At 43.4% G+C, this 19,732-nt stretch overlaps 1 protein-coding gene across 7 annotated transcripts in view; it reads right to left on the bottom strand.

Annotated features, from left to right (window-relative positions):
• The window catches only part of STRBP (spermatid perinuclear RNA binding protein), a 57,418-nt gene that overhangs the window by 23,024 nt on the left and 14,662 nt on the right, over positions 1 to 19,732 (bottom strand). For 5 of the 7 annotated variants that reach the window (XM_054284472.1, XM_054284477.1, XM_054284473.1 and 2 more), the window contains exons 2-8: positions 11,920 to 12,095; positions 9,596 to 9,813; positions 8,662 to 8,827; positions 6,808 to 6,952; positions 1,484 to 1,578; positions 980 to 1,075; positions 135 to 246 (exon numbers count right to left, since the gene is read on the bottom strand). In XM_054284472.1, the coding sequence (XP_054140447.1) occupies positions 135 to 246; positions 980 to 1,075; positions 1,484 to 1,578; positions 6,808 to 6,952; positions 8,662 to 8,827; positions 9,596 to 9,813; positions 11,920 to 11,922 (835 nt within the window). In that variant the 5' untranslated portion in view covers positions 11,923 to 12,095. The remainder of the gene's footprint in view (positions 1 to 134; positions 247 to 979; positions 1,076 to 1,483; positions 1,579 to 6,807; positions 6,953 to 8,661; positions 8,828 to 9,595; positions 9,814 to 11,919; positions 12,096 to 19,732) is intronic. The other 2 variants (XM_054284474.1, XM_054284476.1) reach the window with 1 other exon arrangement.

The raw sequence follows: 19,732 nt of genomic DNA, 5'->3' as shown, positions 1-19,732 counted from the left end.
AAAAACATTAATTTCACTTCATGGCAGGTTCAGAGTTCACAGCAGGCATTTCTCATGTAATGCTACAGCAACAGCTAAATGTTTAGGTGGGCTGAGCATCCCTTTGTGTTCCTGGAGTTCATTTGGCCCCTTACCAGGAAGCAGAATTCCAGATGCCAAACACTCCATCACTCGTCGCAACGCTTCCCCAGCGCCCAAAGGTCTATTACAAGTACCTATAGATTTTTCACATATAAGCTCGAGTGGCTAGAAGACATTAAATTACGATTAGTATGGACACAAGGGTAACTGTGACTGAAAGTTAAAAATGGGGGGGAGGTAGAGGGGATGAACATTCACATCAGGACACTTTGTAATCCACTACAGGTCTAAGGGACAGAGACCTGCCCCAGATGAGGCCATGTCCTCCTGCAGGGCACATCTTTGTCCCCCTGGTCTGAGTCACCTTTTGGAGAGCAGCTGGTGTCCTCACTGTCTGCCCAAAAAGTCAAAAAGGAGAGGTCTCTAAAATCAAGCCAGATGAATGTTCTCCTTTCAGAGGGCTTTCTCCTCTGTTTCTCCTTTCTCCACACAAGAGAAACACCATCTCTGCTGCCCTACAGAGCGTTCCTCTCCAGGCACGCAGAGCAAACCTGCCCACGAAAGGGCGACAGCCACTGGCAGGAGTGGCATTGTCACGGGAGCAGGACAGTTTTACAATACTAAACAAGAGGCATGGAAGGCAACAAGTGGGAGTCTGTTGCCAATCCCCTGGGATGTGCGAGGCCCACAAAAATGTGTCCCTTTCCATGGGATCAGTGCATCACAGACTCGAGGACTACCTGCCTTCTCTCTACACAGGGAGTGGTTAATGGGGAGCAAAGGAACAGGGGTAGAAGGAGTCTCATACAAGACTCTGCTTTCTCCAGTCTAGACATTGCTGCAACTCTCAGGAGATCTGAGACATGACCCTGTGGCCTTCAGCTCTTTCTGTACTTACCCAGCCTTTCAACGGTGCCCATGTGGGGACTCTGTTGCACAAATCCCGCAGAATACGAAGGACAATTACACATGATTTTAGTCCATTTGCCCTGGCCTAAAACAAACAAAATGATTCCAATACACCTGCAAAAGCCTGGTCTTCAATTCTGCTTTTCTTTTTAAATGCACAGAGTCCTGGGATAGATTTTAAATTATTATTACTTAATACTTAATCAGCTTCATGCAAAATGAAAACACTTATATAAAAGTACACTTGAATTTAGAGAGATGTATAAAAAAGGCAGCGAAATGTCAAGATTGCTTTTGTAGCCTCATGACAACTCTGGACCAGCTGGCTGTCTCCCTGTCACGTTTGCCCTCGCACAGTACAGCACTGGGTTGGAATTCTAGACCTTTGCTCTAGGAGGGACTAGTCAGAATTAAAGAGGCATTAAAATTAAAACTGTCTCAAATAAAACCTCGCAAGGCTACAATAACAACAAGGTAAGAACAAAGAGCCAACCTGAAACCATTTGGCGTGCCGCAGAGACGCCAAGGCCTCCAGGCATTTCTGCCTGTCCAATAAGTCCGGAGGATCTTTCATCGCAACATTATCTACTGGTAAAAATGGGATAAAAAGAGACAGATACAATTTGACCAAGGGGTTTCTGTCACAATACAAAAAGAGCGGCAGCATCTCAATGAGATAATAAGACTCCCAGAATTTAAGTGCACGGTGTTATTTAATTTAAACAAGCCATTAAAGGTAGTAAATGTGCACGTGTGCAACAGAAGCAAAGGCATTCACTCCTTGTAAAATAATAGTAATAATAAAGATGGCCACTGCTACGGACAATCTGGGATCTTATTAAAAATGTAGAACACATTTCAGGGCAGAAAATAGCTCTATAGCACTTTTCCTTTTTTTTTCTGTTGGGATGGACTGGGCTTTTTTTTCCTCTTATTCTTTGTGACTTTTAGTCCACAAAAGTGGCACCGAATTTCAAAGCTTCTTTGGACAAGAGGAAGATAATCTCAGAGGGTAATAAAAAAATGTAATAAGTAGAAAGTGAAATTACATCCATGCAATTGTTGAGAATTCCAAAGAGAAACATTGAATATATTTGAAATATTATTGCATTAACAGTACTAGCCAGTATAACTGAATGGAAGAGATATACAGAAATGCTAGTACAATACTTTAGTTTGATTAGTCTTTCATATAACCAGAGCATATGAAAGAATGGGTTTGGTAACTTCCAGGTCATTAATGTATTTGAGAGGAAGTGCCCTCATGTAAAAGCTTCCCAACAGCAACTGAAACCAACAGAGGAAATTTGAAGATGGATTTGAGAGACAAGACACTGATATTTTCTGTCCAGGTTTACACTTTTTTGCCTTCCCCCCCTTTATCAACCAACTTGTAACAAACAGCTTTTAGCAGCCACATCCAATTCTACATTAAGGGGAAATCTCTCAGTCCTTCTGTATTTATTTTATTTTAATCCAAAGGAGTTTGTGACATCCAGATTCTCTGGAAACTCTATATAAATGTCAGATGCTACATTTCTGTGAAATCACATTACAAAGATACTAGTTTTAGCTGATGTTGAGAAGATCTGGAATAACAAAATGAATCCATGGCTTAACTAAAACCTTGAATATGACATTTTTCTATGAATACATAGTTACTCTTGACTTAAAAATAAATAATTTGGAAATACAATCTTTCCAATATTCATAATGATTAATTCTTCAGGTCTTTAGAGACCTTTGCAGAGGTGAATGAAATACTAAATCCATTCCAAACGGAAAACTGCTAAAATCCAGTAAGACATCTAAAATACCAGGACAGGTTATGAGGGAAAAGTACCATCAGTTTGTTAGTGCCATCTCCAAGGACATTTCCATGGATTCCTTTGAATGGGACTGGCTGCACAAGCAATTGCATCTTGAATGTTAAGGCTGCCTCTCCCAAGCCATTTCCTGGGAAGGTTGCTCTGGTAAAAGCACTTGATGTTATGATGAATAAAAGAGCCTAAAGCAAAAAAAACCCACCAGTGTAAAACTGAACAGAACCAGTATCTTGTCTGACAGGTGATGGTTGCAGTTCACAGCTGCTGACTCAAGTGCTATAAGCTTATTTTCTAACCCCTGTGAACTTCACAGCAGATATTTGCATTGTTTGTTATTGCCCTCATCAACAGCATTCCAGGATTGGGATTAAATCACTCCTCTTGTCTGCTTTGCAAATCAGTGTCCAAATGAAAGCTGCAAAGTCTCCAAGCTCTGGCTTTCTTTGAGCACAAAAGGTCACTTTGGAACACAAGATTTGCTTCTAAATTTCCTTTGCAGTTTTGTTTTCAGGAGTGACATTTGTGGCACAGGATTACTCAACATCCATCTGGGTAGCTCTCTGAGAAAACTTCACTGCAGACAATATAAACATCTGCTTAAAGCTCAAGTATTGTATCAAACAAGTACTGTCAATGAATGATCAGAATCTTCTTTTAAAACGTTAGAAATGGCAAAGGTGACTGACTGCAAAATCATTATTTTCTTGCAATGAACTGGGGCTCAGTGTTATATGAGGCTTTGCTAAAGAGTGCTGCAGCCGTTGATAAAGTAAATTAATTTTTCATTTCAACTACAAACCAAACAGAATACATGTCACCTGTCATTCAGGTGAACCAAAAACCTCCTAAGATGTGTTTCAACAATTGAGAGCCATACATTTTCTTACAGGATTAAGACCATTTCCCAAGGCCTAATTTACAAATATCTTGGAGAATTTTGCTAATTGCTTGTTCAGCCCCAGTGTCCTGATGTTGCAGTCTGCCAACTTTGGGGTGCAAGATTCTATTAAACAGAAAGATGAAGAGAACAGGCAGTGAAGAGGGCGAGCGGCTTGCAGCGGGCTCCCTTCAGACCCCTCGGGAGAATGGCATGTTTCTTCATGCTCTGCCAGTCAGGAAAGTGAGACCAAATCAAAATTTTCAAACGGGATTGCAAAGCTTTCCTTTTTCCTTGTAGTTTTAACAAGGGCAGCGATCCAAGGAGTTTAGTAAAGAGTAAATGCTAAAGCCCTGACGTGAGCTCACACTATGCAACGCAGAACCAATCCCTCAGGAATTCTCTCCCCACTGCTGTAGCATTCTCTTCACACAGGAGCTGCCAACTCCATTCATCTGAGCCCTACGAGGAGCCTTGTGTTCTCCAGAGAGGGGAGGGCAGGCTGGGGCTTGCTTGGCCCCTTGGGAGCATCACTGGCCATGTCCTGCTTCAGGAGCAACGGGACTTCAGCCCCACTTTGGTGAGCCAGCTTGTTTGCAATTACATTATTTGTTTTACTGTATGCTCAGTAACAACAACTGGTTTCAGGACACAAGGTTCTGGTCTGGAAAGCCCAATTTATATTTGATGCTGTGACTAAAAATTCAGTTTCTTAAGGAGTTTAAAATTTAAACGGATGCAAAATGCAGGCAAATTTAGGTGCTTGACTTCTCAACATGAGAAAGCAGAGCTTTATGGGTAGCTGTTTGTGAGAAACACCAAAATGCACACACACACTGAGCCACTATTTATTTTTGCTAAGGAGCAGCAAAAACAAATAGGACGTACACCACATCTTAAACATGAACACTTTTCCAAAGAGGTGGGGGCTGAAGAGAAATCCAGGAATGTTTTTCAGTACATTCTGACATCAGGGCATGAAGGCACACACAGCATTCCTACAGAACAATGGGAGCACTGGGAACGAGGGCCGTTGGCCTGACCTGGGTTGTTAGAGGACAGATTAGTGCTAATCCCACCACAGAAACCTTGGTCAGTTTTCCACAGGCTCGGGCAGTCTGGGCCTATCTTACATGGAAGATGAAAGGCAAGGTCAGCAGCACTTTGAGCTCCTTCAGTCAAAAGAATGCATGGAGCCAACTGACAGGTTTTGAAAACTGCATAGGAAGTCTGCTTACATTTGGCTGACACTGTTCAGTGGTAGTGAAAAAATATGGCAGTGCTTTGGAGATCAAGGCGTTTTCACCAGTTTTCTCCAATTATTCTCCCTATTCACATGAAATTTTTTTGGTCTGATTCTAAGTGATTCCAATCTAAATGGTTGGAAAGATTACAAAAAAAAATGTATCCCTCCCAACTTAGTGACATCTGCATAATGCTCCATATACCTTGAAAAGGAATATGATAAATGTCTCTGTTCTTAGTGATGAATCTATGCCAAGGAACCTGGACTTTAAAATGAGATCCATGACCTTACTCCCTGTTCTCAGCAGCTGTACAGAATGACAGTGTATAACCACTTCAGGAGAGGTGGTAAAACCATTTTATATTTCAAAAATAAAGTAGAGACCTTTGAAAATATTTTAAGATACTGAAAAAAAAAATAGACCACCTACGTTTTAAGCATGAGAAAGCATAAAATTCCAACTCTCCTTTACTCTGAGATTAATTCAGAAATTCCTGGACTTCGCTGGCATTACCGCATCAATTTTTACAAGAAAATACTTGGGCAGAAGCCTTTGTGTAAAACCGTATCCCCCGGTGGGAATCTCACAAATCCTTCACCATCGGAATTCATCCTACACTTCGGGCTCTCTCATGAACATGGATGAGCTGCAGCAGCTCCAGGGCTGGTCTCAGCATCTTGTGGGAAGCTCAACAACTAAAGCAATATGCAGTTTATTTTTAATGGTCTTGGAAACAGCATTGTTGCTAATTTCAGAATAAACAGCCAGTGTAATTAAGGGATCTTTGCCATTCATCTGTTCTGTAAGATTCTTCTACATTCAGCTGCTGCCAAAGTGTTACATGTCACTTGGAAAGGGATCCTTCCTGCCATCGCCTCCAACAAAATGAGGAGAAACTGACCAACATTTCTCACCCCGTTGGTTTTCCATGTGGGAGAGGGAGGAAGCAAAGGACTTGTGGCAAGTCTAGAAATGGGAAGAGAGCAACAGGGAGTTCCCTAGCCCACACGGGCCCAGCTGCCTCAGTTGTCATGACAGAGAGTGGCCAGTTGGTCAAAGGTCTGACATCATCCAGTGGCAAAGTTTCTAGGGATAGGTTTGGGAAGCGGAAGCAGAAATTACTGAAAAGATTTCAAAACTACAACAAAGTATGGCTACATTTGCTCTTCTCTATTGCTCACAGTCTGTTTCCAGCCTCACTGGTGCTACAGGCCCCACTCCTGCAGCACAGAACTGTGTGACACCACGGTGAGGGAGAAGGAACGGAAAGGACTAAGTGACAGTTTTCTAGAACTATTTTACTCTAAGGACATGAGGTACAACGTTCAATTCAGAAGCAAAAGTGCTGTATCACAGCACCATAACTTCAATTGTATCCCAGTTAGGAAATTCTTAAAGCCAGAAACATACACATCATCAATCAATAAAAACTGAGGGCCAGGACAACACACTGGCGAGCTTTGCAGGAGAGGGCTTTTACATAAAGAGAAACATTTTTATGAGTTTTTGAAGAAACTATGAACCAATCCCACTTGACTGACTTAATTCGCAAACAAGACTGTGCAGCGCCAGGTGCTCAAGAATTAAATAAATAGCAAGTCTGAAAGAAAGGAGAACTAAGATCTAATTGTATGTCAGCGTTAACACTGTAGGAATATTGCTTGGAAGGAAAACTACACATATTTACATGAAATTTAAGTGACTGCTGTATTTTTAAGGCACAAATAATATAAGTCATGGTGGCAATAGCCAGTCAAGTCAATACATGATGCACAATTAAAAACCTGCTTGCCAATTAACCCTGTGCTGCACAGTCAGGATATTTAGCTAGAACAGTCTTAAAACCAAGTTAAAACGCTCTGTGTACCTCCTTCCTTCTTCTCTGCTTCATCTCGGATGAGAGGGGATGTGAGTATCACCTTCAAAGTGAGCTTGGGCTCCTTTGTGTTATGGATAACAATAGCTGCCTCATTTACATGCTCCTCCACCAGATACTTCTCTTCTGTAAGTTTCTGAAAGTCACCAAGAAAGATTTCAAGACTCTCCCAAATCAACTGAAAAAGTGAAGAATCTGTGTATGTGTTTCAGCTAATGAGAAGGCTACAGGGCATTGCAGTAACAAAGGCAGCCTTGCCTCCCTCATTAAAAACAATTTAAAACATTTCTTTTGTAGCCAGTGCCTTACAGTTTGCTCCATTAACATGCACTGTATCGCAGTCTCTGCAGTGATCTCTCTTCAGGTCTTTCAGCAGCCCTTTGGGACCTCTCTCACCCTCCAGAAGCACAAGGGCAGCCACAGATGGCCCAGAGGCCTCCAGCCACCCCTTCTGTGCAGAGCCTGGTTCAGCACACCGGTGGGTAGGATGTCTGCTCTGACCTCTTCCCTGCTGCAGTCTGCTCTGCAGCTCCCTTATTGTGGGGATGGAAATGGCTGAGCATCTGCTCACCATGACCCTTCAAAGCAGCAAAGCAGCAGCTCCTGAGTCTCTGAGCCTCACTTGTTCCTTTTGTCCACTAATGGGCCTAAACCCTCCTTCACCTACAGCATCTGATCCCCCTGCAGAACCTCTCCTTGTCTGCCATGCCCACAACAGCTGGAGCATTTCACGAGTCAGAGTCCTCTTCCCTCATCTTCTCTTTAATCCCTCACAGTCCTTCCTCACAGGATCTTACCTGCCTGTCTCCTGAATTTATTCAGTCTTCACATATTTTAATTATGTCTATTCTTTCATTTTATCTCACTTTCTTTGAAGCACATACTAACTTCTCACTTTCAGCCCTCCTCATTTCATGCCTCACTACAAGGTTTATTCTTTAATACTCAATACATCCCTATCATTTTCAAACAAGTAAAATTTACTCTTTACTACTCAAAAGATCCTTTGTATTTTTAGCTATGGATAGGGCCACATCTCTAGGAACAACATTAGCCTACTAGAAGAAGCCCTTTGTGTGACAAAATTAATGGTGAGAACTAACAGCTGTCCAAAATGGTAAAACAGGGGGAGAAAAGCAGATCAGAAGAAAAGCAGATTGAGCTTGGTTGTGGTTTGGAGAGGGGCACTTGCAGTGGAACATTTGAAGGCAGTTCCTTGGCACCAGTGTTGGTGAGCCTGGAAGCTGGACTGATTCCTCAGCCTCAGAAGTATCCCTAAACAAGCTGCAACTGCTGCCCACTGGATGCCAGCATCAGAATTGAGTAGCCATACATAAAAAAAATGTGAGGTCATGATTAACATGAGCCCAAATGAGTGACCACCTAGAGTGACATGTTCTCACCTTGGCAGCACAGAGGGGTTTATGTGGGAACAGCCCAAGCAAAGCAGCTGCAATGGGGAACTGCAGGTTCAGGCAGGGGACAACAACAGGGACTGAGTGACACACTTGAGCAGGAAAGATTTCTGCAGTTCAGCTGATGTTGGGTGGACCAGAGCACCCAAACCCACCCTGGGTTAGTTGCACACACAGAGGTCAGCTGCCCTCAGGGAACTGACAGCACAAACAGGAGCAGGGCAACAACAGCAAGAAGAGGTTACATTTTGTGAGCAAGGACTTCATGTCACCACATTAAACACGTCACATGCCCCAGACGCCATCCTAGATTCAGAGCATATTCCTTTACCTCACTTGTCTTTCTTGCTGGAACAAATTCCAGCCTTTCCCCAAATAGCCCCTGCAGTGCTATCAGCCATTGTGGGAGGACTGCTGCAAATGAACTCACCTGAATTTGAGCTGGGAGATTGTCTTTAACAATACATAACAAGGTCTTTGTGGGTTTTTCTTTGCACATGAGAACCAGCTCCAGGTCCATGTCATCTTTGATCAGCAAGCCCTTTGCAACCAAGCCAATTCTCATAACACCACATAACGTCCGACCACCTTGATCCCTGGAAATGAAACGAATTAGGGTAATTAAAGGGGATTTTATTCTCCAGCCACAGTTTAGGGGAACCTTTCAGAGTCACAGTAAAGAATTTTCAAAGCAACACAGGGATACTTAATTAATGAGTGCTGAGAAAAACGACTGTGACAAAAGCCAGTTTTGTAGACTAGGATTGTTTAAAAGCAAGGAGTAAAATGCAAGAAATGCTTCTTTGACAGGCCAGCACCAGCTCTTGTCTCATCCAGTTGTCTCCAAAGCATTTACTGCCCACTTGGACTATTTTTTTATTAAAAAATCAGCATCTATGCTGATTGGAGCTGATATGCTCAATGGGGCTGAGTTGCCAGCAGGGGTTAAACTATGGCAATAACGGAAAGTAATGGAGGCTTAGGAAACTCTGTTTGCTGGATTATAAAAACTTTTTTGGATCAGGCTGCAGGAACCCCCAAGCACATGGCTGTCAATTTGCACTGGTGTGTTCCAGGGAATTGTATTTGCTTAAAACTGCTGAAAGGTTTGTCTGCTAAATGCAACTTCACAACATCACAGTAAAATAAGCAAAGAAATAGAGAGCAACTGCTGCCCACACTGGGCTTATTGCCATTCCCTGCACTCCCCCCACGTGCTCTGACATCAAAAAGTCCAAATATATCCCCCTCCTTCTATGAACATCCATCTGCAGCAGAGCCAGGTAACACTACGGCTCTTATTAGGAGGAAAGGAGCCATTGAGAGCAGCACAGGGACACGTTGTGAGCTGAGGCTTCACTCACTTGGCAGTGCCTTCGGCAGCTTCCTCCTTGGCTTCCACATCACCCTCACTCTTTGCAGACTTGTTCTTTTCATCCATCCAGTCAGAGACATGCTTAAGGGCACATTCTACTGTTGAGACCATGTTCTGGACAGCTTCAAGCTCCTCTGGAGATGGATAAATGGTTGAATGTTTCACCATTACGTGGCGGTCATCGTTAGCAAAAGATCGGATTGATCTCTGTTGTGGAGTGGGAAACAGGAAGAAAAGAGAACAAACTTACTGGAGCATTGAATGGGAATCCTGCCTGGCAGGGAGGGTGCAGCCTGGGCATAGCATGTGGAAAGGAGGGCAGGCAAGGAGAGATGACTCCTGCTTTGTAAGAGTCATTGATACTGTCCAAATACAATTTTACATATTCTGGAAGTGCTGAGTGCAGCCACCTCTCGTGTGTTTATGCCAGGGACCAGAGCACCACAGCTTGGAACAGGCAGCCAAAGAGCCAATCCCTCACAGGCAGCACAGAACTCTGAGAGGCTCAGCCACTGCACAGGGATTTGCAAAGGCATGAATGAAGATGAGAATAAAGAGAAATGGTAAGAGACCGAAATTTCTTTGTAAAAAACATTCAAATGAATAGGAAGACATTAGAGTGCTAATTAAAAAAGCCTGCAGTGAAACTCAGAGTCCTGAGTGATACTGCTAAGGGAGGTAAACTTCACTAGTTGGGTAACCTGTGCTAGGAAGTTTTGGGTTTGCTGCACACTATTCAGGTGAGACTTTTTGGATCTAAACAGTGCCCCAGACCAGCCGTGATCACAGCACAGACCGGTGGCAAGGGCAGCAATAAGTCTTGGTCTCTACAGACACATCAGTCACTGCTCAAAGCCTCCCAGAACAGAATCACCAGCCAAGCCCCTCTGTTCCTCCTACACATTAAGCACCTTAATTTTCACCCCTTTTTCATGGGTTTGTAGCCGTACCCACTCCTAAGGACACAAAGGGCCTTTGAACAACCTCACAGGCCTCTAGGCTGGATCCTTATTAAGGAACTGTTCATGATTTCCTGGTTTATTGCACTCCCTGTGTCTCTTCCACTGAAGGTCATGACATCATTCCCTTCCTAATTTTCGTGTTCCTACCCAGATGGATAATTTGGACAGTAACAATTCATCTGTCAGGGGCTGGTTTTATCCCCTGCAGTTTGATAGGCCGCAGAAGGCTTCCAGGAGGTCCCTCTTGTGGTTATCCACAACATGGATACAGCCGGGCTGCAGGGAAACGGCCGAGCTGCATTTACCAACTCACCCACCATCTTCTACCCTACAAAATGTCAGTTACAGCAGTGGAACAGAAACAAACTGCTAATTCCTAATTGTGAGACACATTTTCTTTTCTAATGAAGAGGGGCTAACAAGATCAACTTGTCATTACAGTTCAGGCGAAAAAGAATGACAGAGTGGGACACTATTTAAAATATATTAACAACTCTGCTTTGCAAAGAGTTCTTTCTCCCTTTCCCTCTGTAACTGCTAAAAGTCTTGGTTTAGGTCTTTTTTTTTAAATACAAATATAAACACACAGCCTATCTGCAGCAACCAGCTACACAAATGTTAGCAACTCTGTTTAAAATTTATTGCATTTATTCTCATTTCCATTCTCTCAATAAAAATCTTAGAGCACTTAAAAATATATAAGTATATTTAAACTACCCTCCTCTCATTGTTCAGCAACTAAGTAGGTTTATTGCCTTTTTGTGAACACATTTCAGAATCTCACCATGACAATACTTCATACTTGCACATCTTTACAAATCCCACATCTCAGGGATTTCTATTTGCAGCTAAACCCAGGCAGATGAGGAGTGACTCCTCACTTAAACCATACACACCAACTATGTTTGGTACACACATTTCATCTACACTGCCACAAAGTGTGCACAGAGGCACCTTCAATCACACACACAGGGATGTGAATAATCAAAACTTGCTTTTGTCAGGTAGAGGTGGAAGGGGAACGTGAGCATTTGGTAATGAAATCTGTGAGTTCAAGGTCACTGATGCTGTTTGCTACAGCCTGCTAATGCTAGTTTTATTAGAAAACCTTATGAGCATCCCCCTTCGTTGATATTTAATAATTCATGTACTGCAGGCTCACAAGAACACTCTTTGGCTTTAAGAGGCTGACAATACATCAAACCTCACTTGCTCTGCTCAAAGCACACGGTACCATCCCTCAGTTAGTGCAAGGTCAGAAAATCCCCTCTCGGGTTTGATCAGGCCCCATGCAGGCCTGGCAGCAGAAAACATTTTTAATGCACCCCTGTGAAAGACAACAAATACCTACCATGGTTTGTTAGTGTTGCAGCTCTCTCTCCCTCCCTTTCTCCTTTTCCCTCCTCCTTGGTGTCTTTGCTAAGCACTGTTTTGCCTGACAGAACCTCTTCATAAGCCTCTCAGTCCCTCGACAGCTCAAGAGTTCATACGGCCAAGGTGCTCTGGGAGTCACTTTCTCTAATTCACCTGCAAAAAGAGAGAAACAACTTGAAATCAGCAGTGATGGCGTGTTGATTCCAGAAGTGCTGGATGCAGCACATGAGGCAAACCACTGATCAAAGCACCCCAGCTTCCAGATGGGACAGTCACTGATCCATTTATATCTGAGCAAACAGATGTCACTGTGGAAAGCAACTTTTTTGTGATGTGCCCACACACATGTAACGACTTTCCCATGCCAGTTAGAGCTGATCCCAGGGAGGTTTGTCAGCCACCTGGCAATCCCAGCTTCTGGGATGAGGAAGACAGGAAATCCAACATGGCAAACGTGCTCCATGTGAAACCAGCTCACAAAGTCTCTATTTTTGTGTCGCACGCACGTTAGGAATCAAACAACTACATTTAATTACCAGAAGGTAATTCTCTATGGAAATCCTAAATCCTCAGTGCAGCCCTCAATCCTGAGTCAGGTGCTGCACAAGAACCAAGGCTTCAGGTTGCAATAACTGCAAGTTGTTATTTAAAGGCAGACAAGCACATTCTAACAAACTGCAGACGTCAGACTTGCGAGGAGCTGAAATCACCCACACCGCCTGTGCTGCCCATGCACTGCCTTTCCCAGCACAGCATGGAAAGGATCCTGCAGGAGCAGCCTTCTTGTACTAATCTGGGAAACAACACCAGCACTGGCACCATAAAACTGCAAAGAAATGCTCTGTGAGAGAGAAGAGCACAAGAACAGAGCAGGTAATGAGAGAGAGTGAAGCATAAACTCACTGCACGGCAAGACGCTCCAGTCCTTGCAGAAAATTCCTGTTTTCCTTTCTCTACACATATTGTTGCATCAGCTCTCCAGCAACATTTTGAAGCAACTGGAAACCTAGTCAGTGAATTTCTGCAGATTGACACACACATAATGTTTCCTTTTCTCCTGCATGCTGAACCCTTTCTCCAGCAACACTTTGCATATTGTGTGTCAGAGAAGCCTGACATTGTTAGAAATTAAAAGCATGTTTGGCAACAGCAGAGGGATAGGTGAGATGACTTGAAAGCTGAGGAGATACTTAAACCTGTGATGTGACAGGGAATAATTAAAATGTTGCATCCCACAGAGATTTGAATGTGACAGGGGAAAAGGTAACAGCAGATCCTGTTTCCCTATTTCCCTGGTTAGGAACAAATTAAGCAGGTTTACAGCACCAGTAGCCTTGGCAGCAAGGGCCTGATAGTTGCTTGTAAGTCACACCACTAAACTGAGGATGTAGAACTGGGTAAAACAAAAAGACAGACAAGAACTCTATGCAGGGACCTGTCCGCTCCAGCAGCTGAAAACTGCCAAGGAAGAATCCCCAAGAGAGTTAAGTGCATTCATACTAAAAATACTTGGGAAAAGCAAGCTAATGAAAATGCTGACTGACCCCACTTCTCATCAGAGGCTCTGTGCCCACCAAGGTGTATTAACACTCCACCAGACTGCTTCCCAGAAGCAATCAACAAAGGGGATGTTCTTTCTCTTAAGAGATCCTGGAAGTCAGATAGGGGCAGCTGGGAGGAAAACTAAGCAAAGATCACTGCTTTGGCAGTATTTATTTTGTGAACTAGTCATAAGCTCCTCCACACTCAACAGCCTTTCACCATCTCCAGAACCAGCCAGACTCTTTACAAGGTCGTTTTGCTTTTTAATAATATTAACTTGAGTCAGCAAATAGCAAACTAGAGAGACTTTTATGAGACACATTTCTAGATAATCTATTTCAAATTATTACTCTCTGCAAACTGAATTCCAGCTATCTTCACCTACTCTTCTTCCCTGTCACTCCCACATTTCACATTTTCGGTTTGTTATCTTCTGTGGTAGCTGTAACTTGGCAATTCCAGGCAGAGAGAAGGGCACTGGAATGTGTTGCTGACTTCAGCATATGCCCAGTGCAATGTCTCCAGACTCCAGCAACACTCCAGGCCGGCCTCCCTCCCATGACTACTGCAAGCTGTTGCTTATCAGCTCACCCAGGCTGTGGCAAGCAGATGGCCAGAGATAGGTGGCTGAGCAAGTCCTGGTGCTCCCTAAGTGCTGAGCAGGCTGCTGGCCAGAGGAGTCTGCAGACACTCACTGCTGGGGGCAGCCCTGCCTGGGCCAGGTGCTTCTCAGCTTCTTGAAAAATCCACAACGGGCTGGAAATGAATGTGTCACAGCCACAGCAGGGGTTAATCTCTGCTGGGCTGATGAAGTGAAAACACCAGCACCTCTCCATACTCTGCCCTAGCAGTGTATGCAGCAGTGACCTGCTTTCTTGTTTTCAAGACAAGTAAAGGTTGTTGGATGAAGGCATTTATGAGCTCTTTACCTGCCCTTTTTTTCAGCAGTGAGTGGCTGAAGGCACGGCACAGACAGATGAATTACAAAGGGATCTTTATTATAAAATTCAGAAAACTGGAAGAAAGTCCCAAAAATTGAGTCGAAGCTGATACACGATGTCTTCCAAGTCATTAACATCCTACGAATATTTCAGAAACACGCATAGGAGTGAAACCCTAATTTAGTTCAGACTTTGAAAACATTTTCAACAAAAGCACTAAACAGGAGGGAGTTTACTATAAAAGTGCAGACACAATATACAGAATAAAGTACATTTGACAGCACACAGAATTAAATTAAGGAAAACCAAAATCAAATCTGCTCCAACCATATGGACTAAGGCAGCATAACATAGCTCAGCACCAAATACATCAGAAAGCATTATGTGAAGTGAGCAGCAATTCCATAAATCCAACAGCCTCATTCCACTACCAGACTGGATAGCAGGATATCTGCTCCTGCATCCTCAGGGAAGGAACAGTTGATGCTCAGACTAAAAAGCACAATATTTAAATGTGTGGCTGTCTTACCTAGGGGCAGCCACCCACACTTGCAAGGAAACTTGTACAGGAAGCTCCTTGCATTGCTGAGACCTTGGTGACCTTGAAAAAGTAACTTCTGCTCTGCATCATGTGCCCCTAAAGTGTAAAACCAGGGTAAATAATCTCTGTCTCCAAACCAGGTCACAGTGGAGCCGCGCAGAGCCTGCAGTGTGGTTTAAAATCACTGGGGATTTGACACATTAGAAATGTTATTAAAACACCATGACAGTGTAGCAACGTTTCCACTAAACATCCCATCCTTCACAGAGGAAGTTTATGCCTTGGCTCAAGACAAGCAAAAAGAATTGGAGATGAGGCTTTTGTAGCAGGAGATATTCCTGCATCTGCAGCTGCATTCCCAGGGGACAGACAGTTAAACAGCCAGGGGTGATGAATATGCTCAGCTACCTCAGTGCCTGTGAACAGAAGAGTGAAAAGGCGGGAGAAACAGGTACTTGCATTCCATGGAAACTGAAATACCAGAATTAGGGTGCTCTGAGCCTCTAGAAAGGAGACATGAACTGTCTGGCACCCCAGTATCCCCTTGCAGCCCCACCTTGCACAGAAGCATTACTGGTGCAACAGAGAAGAGGAAATTTGGGTCACTGGACACCAGAGCTCCAAACCCCTCACTTCAGTGAGCTGCTCTCCAGGCTCCTGGCCAGGCCAAGTAGAGCACCATGAAAATTGGTTTCAAATGCTCTATCAAGAAGGCACATGCTAACAATATTCAGCTGAAGCATTAAACACCCTCCACCTTCCAAATCTACCCCGACCAGTATCTGCCATGGGAAACTGCAGCGTGCAGACAGAGTTTATACTGACAGGGCAGCAAGAACAACAGAGGTTGCTAATAACAAAGCAGCCTGAGGTGCATCACACACAATAACAGAAAATAACTGGAATGTATACTGGTTTTTGTTACCTTCAAAAGTCAGAGTGAGAGGCTTGCAACTTCAAATTGGAAGTTTATTTTAGCCTCTGCTTTGCATTCAGGAGACAGGTAATTTTTCATCACACCACACAAAATGCTGCTGAAAATATGTTGTGTTTTTCTGCAGTATAATTTTATTGCTGGCCTTCTGCCAAGAGTCTTTCTGGCAGCATCTCCCACAGTTGGAAACTGTGTATCTGGGTCAGAAAAGACAAGCCGCTTTTCAGAACAGCTCAATACATTTGGCAGAGATGCTGATATTGTAATTGAACTCTTTCAGCAACTCTCTTTATGATGTACCCAGACACCAAACAAAACAAGATCTGCAGTGTTGATTAATGTCAAAATAACTGACAGAGAAATATCAAAATAGTTTTCCTTCATGTTAAAAGTATCAACAAACCAGGGGGGGGACAGATAAGAAATACAATTCATGAGGATTCAGAGAGGAGCACAGGGCAGAGAAATCTGCAAAATACAACTGACCTGTGCCTTGTGCAAATATTCACTATTTAAAATCCCAGCTCCTTGCATGGAACTTCCCCTTCCCCACACAAAGAGAAATCCTGGCCACTCAGAGCCCCAGCAGCATTGTGGAGAGCAGTGTCCTGTAACACTGGGACACATTTAACAAGGCTTAGACTGCTTCCAGCAGTATGCTCAGCATCCAGTTTCACCTGGAGACCATGTATTCATAGGAGTTTTATTATTTTCCATGTAATGCATTTCCTGGCAAAGTTGCATCTGGGATAACCTTTAGAAGGCTGGAATTTTCCATCCAAATGAATAATTACAAAGCAATGCTATAGTTAGAAGCTGAAAAGGTACTTCCTCTGGCAAACTTACACTTCATATAACAAATACTGGAGTCTGGGATTACTCCTGCCTGTTCAGGTCTCCTAATATTTCAGTCAAAGGCTCCTGTGCTCAGAGATCTCTTGGGAGCAGCCCCTGCCAGGCAGCCCCCACACCCAGCTCTAAGTGACCAAGACAGGGTAGGCACAAACTTGATCACCAGATCTGGAACCACAGCACATGTAAGCATCAGAACAGAGAAATCAAAGTCACCTTCCAGGCTCCAGACTCTGACAAAGCTCCCAGTGCAAGGAGCACAGCTGCCCACTTGTCAGCTGCAGGAAGCTGCTGGAGAGCTCCTGGAGAGAATCCATCTGTGCCAGGGCGGGACCCTCGGGTCAGAGATGCGACTGAAAATCACTGAACACATGGAGGCCCCTCCACTGTGCAGTAAGGAGTGAAAAAAGAGCCAAAGGAAATCACACTGGTACAGGAATTAAAGAAGTTGAAGAATCAAAGGCAAGCAATTGCTTAATCTAAATTAATGCATTAAGGTAAAGGAAACGGGGATGTGTGGAGTGTAGCTCATATTTTTAGCTTCTGGAAAGAAGGTGAAAAGATGGTCTAAGGGGAAATCATTACCAGCCTAACAGGAAGGTTAAAAAAGGAACAACAGAGGCACTGTGTGAGCACATATGCAATCATTTGAGGAAAAAAATGCTCTATTTCAGATAGAATCACACCATCCAGTCTCAGAAAGAAACAGACATTAGTAGAAATAACTGCAGCTATTGAATTGTCATGTATAAGAAAGATAAGAGTTCTGGAAAGAATATAAATCCTCCTGGGATTGAACCTACTACAGACTGCTGAGGACAGGAAGGTATTCACCACACTCACCACACTCACCAGGTGGCCTTCAGAGCAGCACACCAGCTGCAGACCTCCAGGTATTTTTTACATCTCCCTCTAGATTTTTATCTGGCTTCACATACCCTGAAACCTGTACAACCCCCAGCAGAGCCAGAGCTACAGAGGGTCTCTAATGAAATAATTTTGAAATTGCCTTCACCTCCTGGTATGAGTGTCAAGTTCCAAGACTGACTAGAGACAGACCAAGTGCAAAAAGTTTTACAAACTGGCTGCTGACACTTAAATAACAGATTGACACATGAACAGTTTAATGTTTTTCCTGATCAAACAGTAAGAAATATGCAAAGCTGAATTGCCTGTAAAACTGAGCACTGCAGAAGACAAAATATCTTAAAGGGTGCATTTCTTGCCAGGTGTCTTAAATAAAAATTTACAGATTAGATAGTACATAAATAATGAAAGCAAAGTATTCATTTGAGACAAGGCAGAAACCACCACTGGATTCTCAGTGTCTGTGAAACATTGAACTGATTTGTGACTTGAGACACCCTAATGTTGCATTCCTGCTTTCCTGGCTAAACTGGTCAAAGGAAACATGAAAGTACTGTGCAGGCATAATGTGACATCCACACTCAAAATCATCTGAAATTCTTAACTCAGACTGCATTCATTTACAGTTGAAATATTAACTAAATTAATAACAGAATTACATTACACTGAAATGACACTCACCATCTGCAATGTCATTTTCCCAGAGACAGAGCTGGTTTAAGCAAAATTCTGGATCTATGCCTGAAATGACATCACATTCTCCAAAAGAGAATCACAGTTCTACCTCCTCCACCCAGTTTGTGCCATGCTGGGTCCTCACCACGCCAGCCCTGTTCTGCCTCACAGCCCAGCACCAAAGCCTTGCACATCTCCAGACTCCCAGAGACTCCCCAGATCCCTGGATTTGTGAGCACTGCCTTTACCTGCTCAGCTTTCACTGGTCCAGAAACCACCCCAGGAAACAGGCACGGTGTTGAGGAGATTCAGAACAGGGACATTCCTTCCCCAGCACCCTTCAGCTTCACTGAAATAGCTGCAGTGCCCCAGTTTCCTTGCTGCTGTGATTCATATCCCATAGAATATGGGATTCTGCAGGTGGACCCGAGCTGCAGCCCAGCAGCCAGCATGGGGGAACTGCTGCCAAGGAGGCAAAGGCACACTCATGGAAAGGGCTGGAAAGCATGGCATTCCCTCTGTGTTGGCAATAAATAAAATACCATTTCCACAAAAAGAAAGAGGCTGGAGCCCAAACTGTCCTACAGTAGAACTGGATCTGCTTGTATTGGTGGTTTGCACTTTTCGTCAGTTCCACGAGGCAACAGCCAAACACTTTGGCTCTGCTGTCTGTCCCCTGCCTGCTGCCCAGGATAATGCACATCCTGGGAATTAGTCAGAGGAAGGAGAAAAGCAACATGGATTCTAAAGCTCTGCCTATAAACAAAGCAAATTTAGTAATTCTACAAATAACACAATGCAATACATGTTTGAGTTGTGTTTTCCTAGTGTTTACATGAAGTGTCAAAGCATTAAGAAGTTTTTAAGAATAAATGTTCTCCTTCTGACTAAAATTTCAGTAACCCTCAACAGGCAAGTTTAAGGAAGTTTCTCCCCAGAATTCCTTCCCTGATGTCAATTATACAGACTCTGTGTTTGCAGTGTTGCAAACCCCCTCGGTTTGCCTTTCAGCCAGTTTAAACATTCATGACTCTACTCTGAAATGCATTTTCTAGTATGTCAGTCTTGCTGCCTCAGTGACTTTTTTTTTTTTTAATTAAAGAGAGAAGATTTAAAAGGATTTGGAATGGAAGATCACTAGACTCTGTGAGTATTGTGTAAAAAGCTCTTGTGCTCCCAGCCAGTGCACATCCTCCATCAGACTTTTCCCATGTTTTAGTTCCACTCTGACTCCTGAACAAGTTCAGGATAATTTTTTACTTCCTGACTAATTGGGTGTTTTGTCAAAGAACACATTGTCAAAGTTTCTGGGTTACTAAAAGCTTAAGGGTTTAAGTGTTTTCTCTTGCCATCTCTTGCCCATCCAATCACATTATTTTAAGTTTGACTCAATGTCACAACCACACAAAGGTCTGAAACAGAATTTGTAACAAAAATC

This window comes from Melozone crissalis, unplaced genomic scaffold (assembly GCF_028551555.1).
Source record: "Melozone crissalis strain CALT ecotype California unplaced genomic scaffold, PUWL_Pcris_2 ptg000041l_1, whole genome shotgun sequence".
NCBI lineage: Eukaryota > Metazoa > Chordata > Aves > Passeriformes > Passerellidae > Melozone > Melozone crissalis.
Note: the sequence above shows the minus strand (reverse complement) of the source record. Positions and strands in the feature narration are given on the sequence as shown.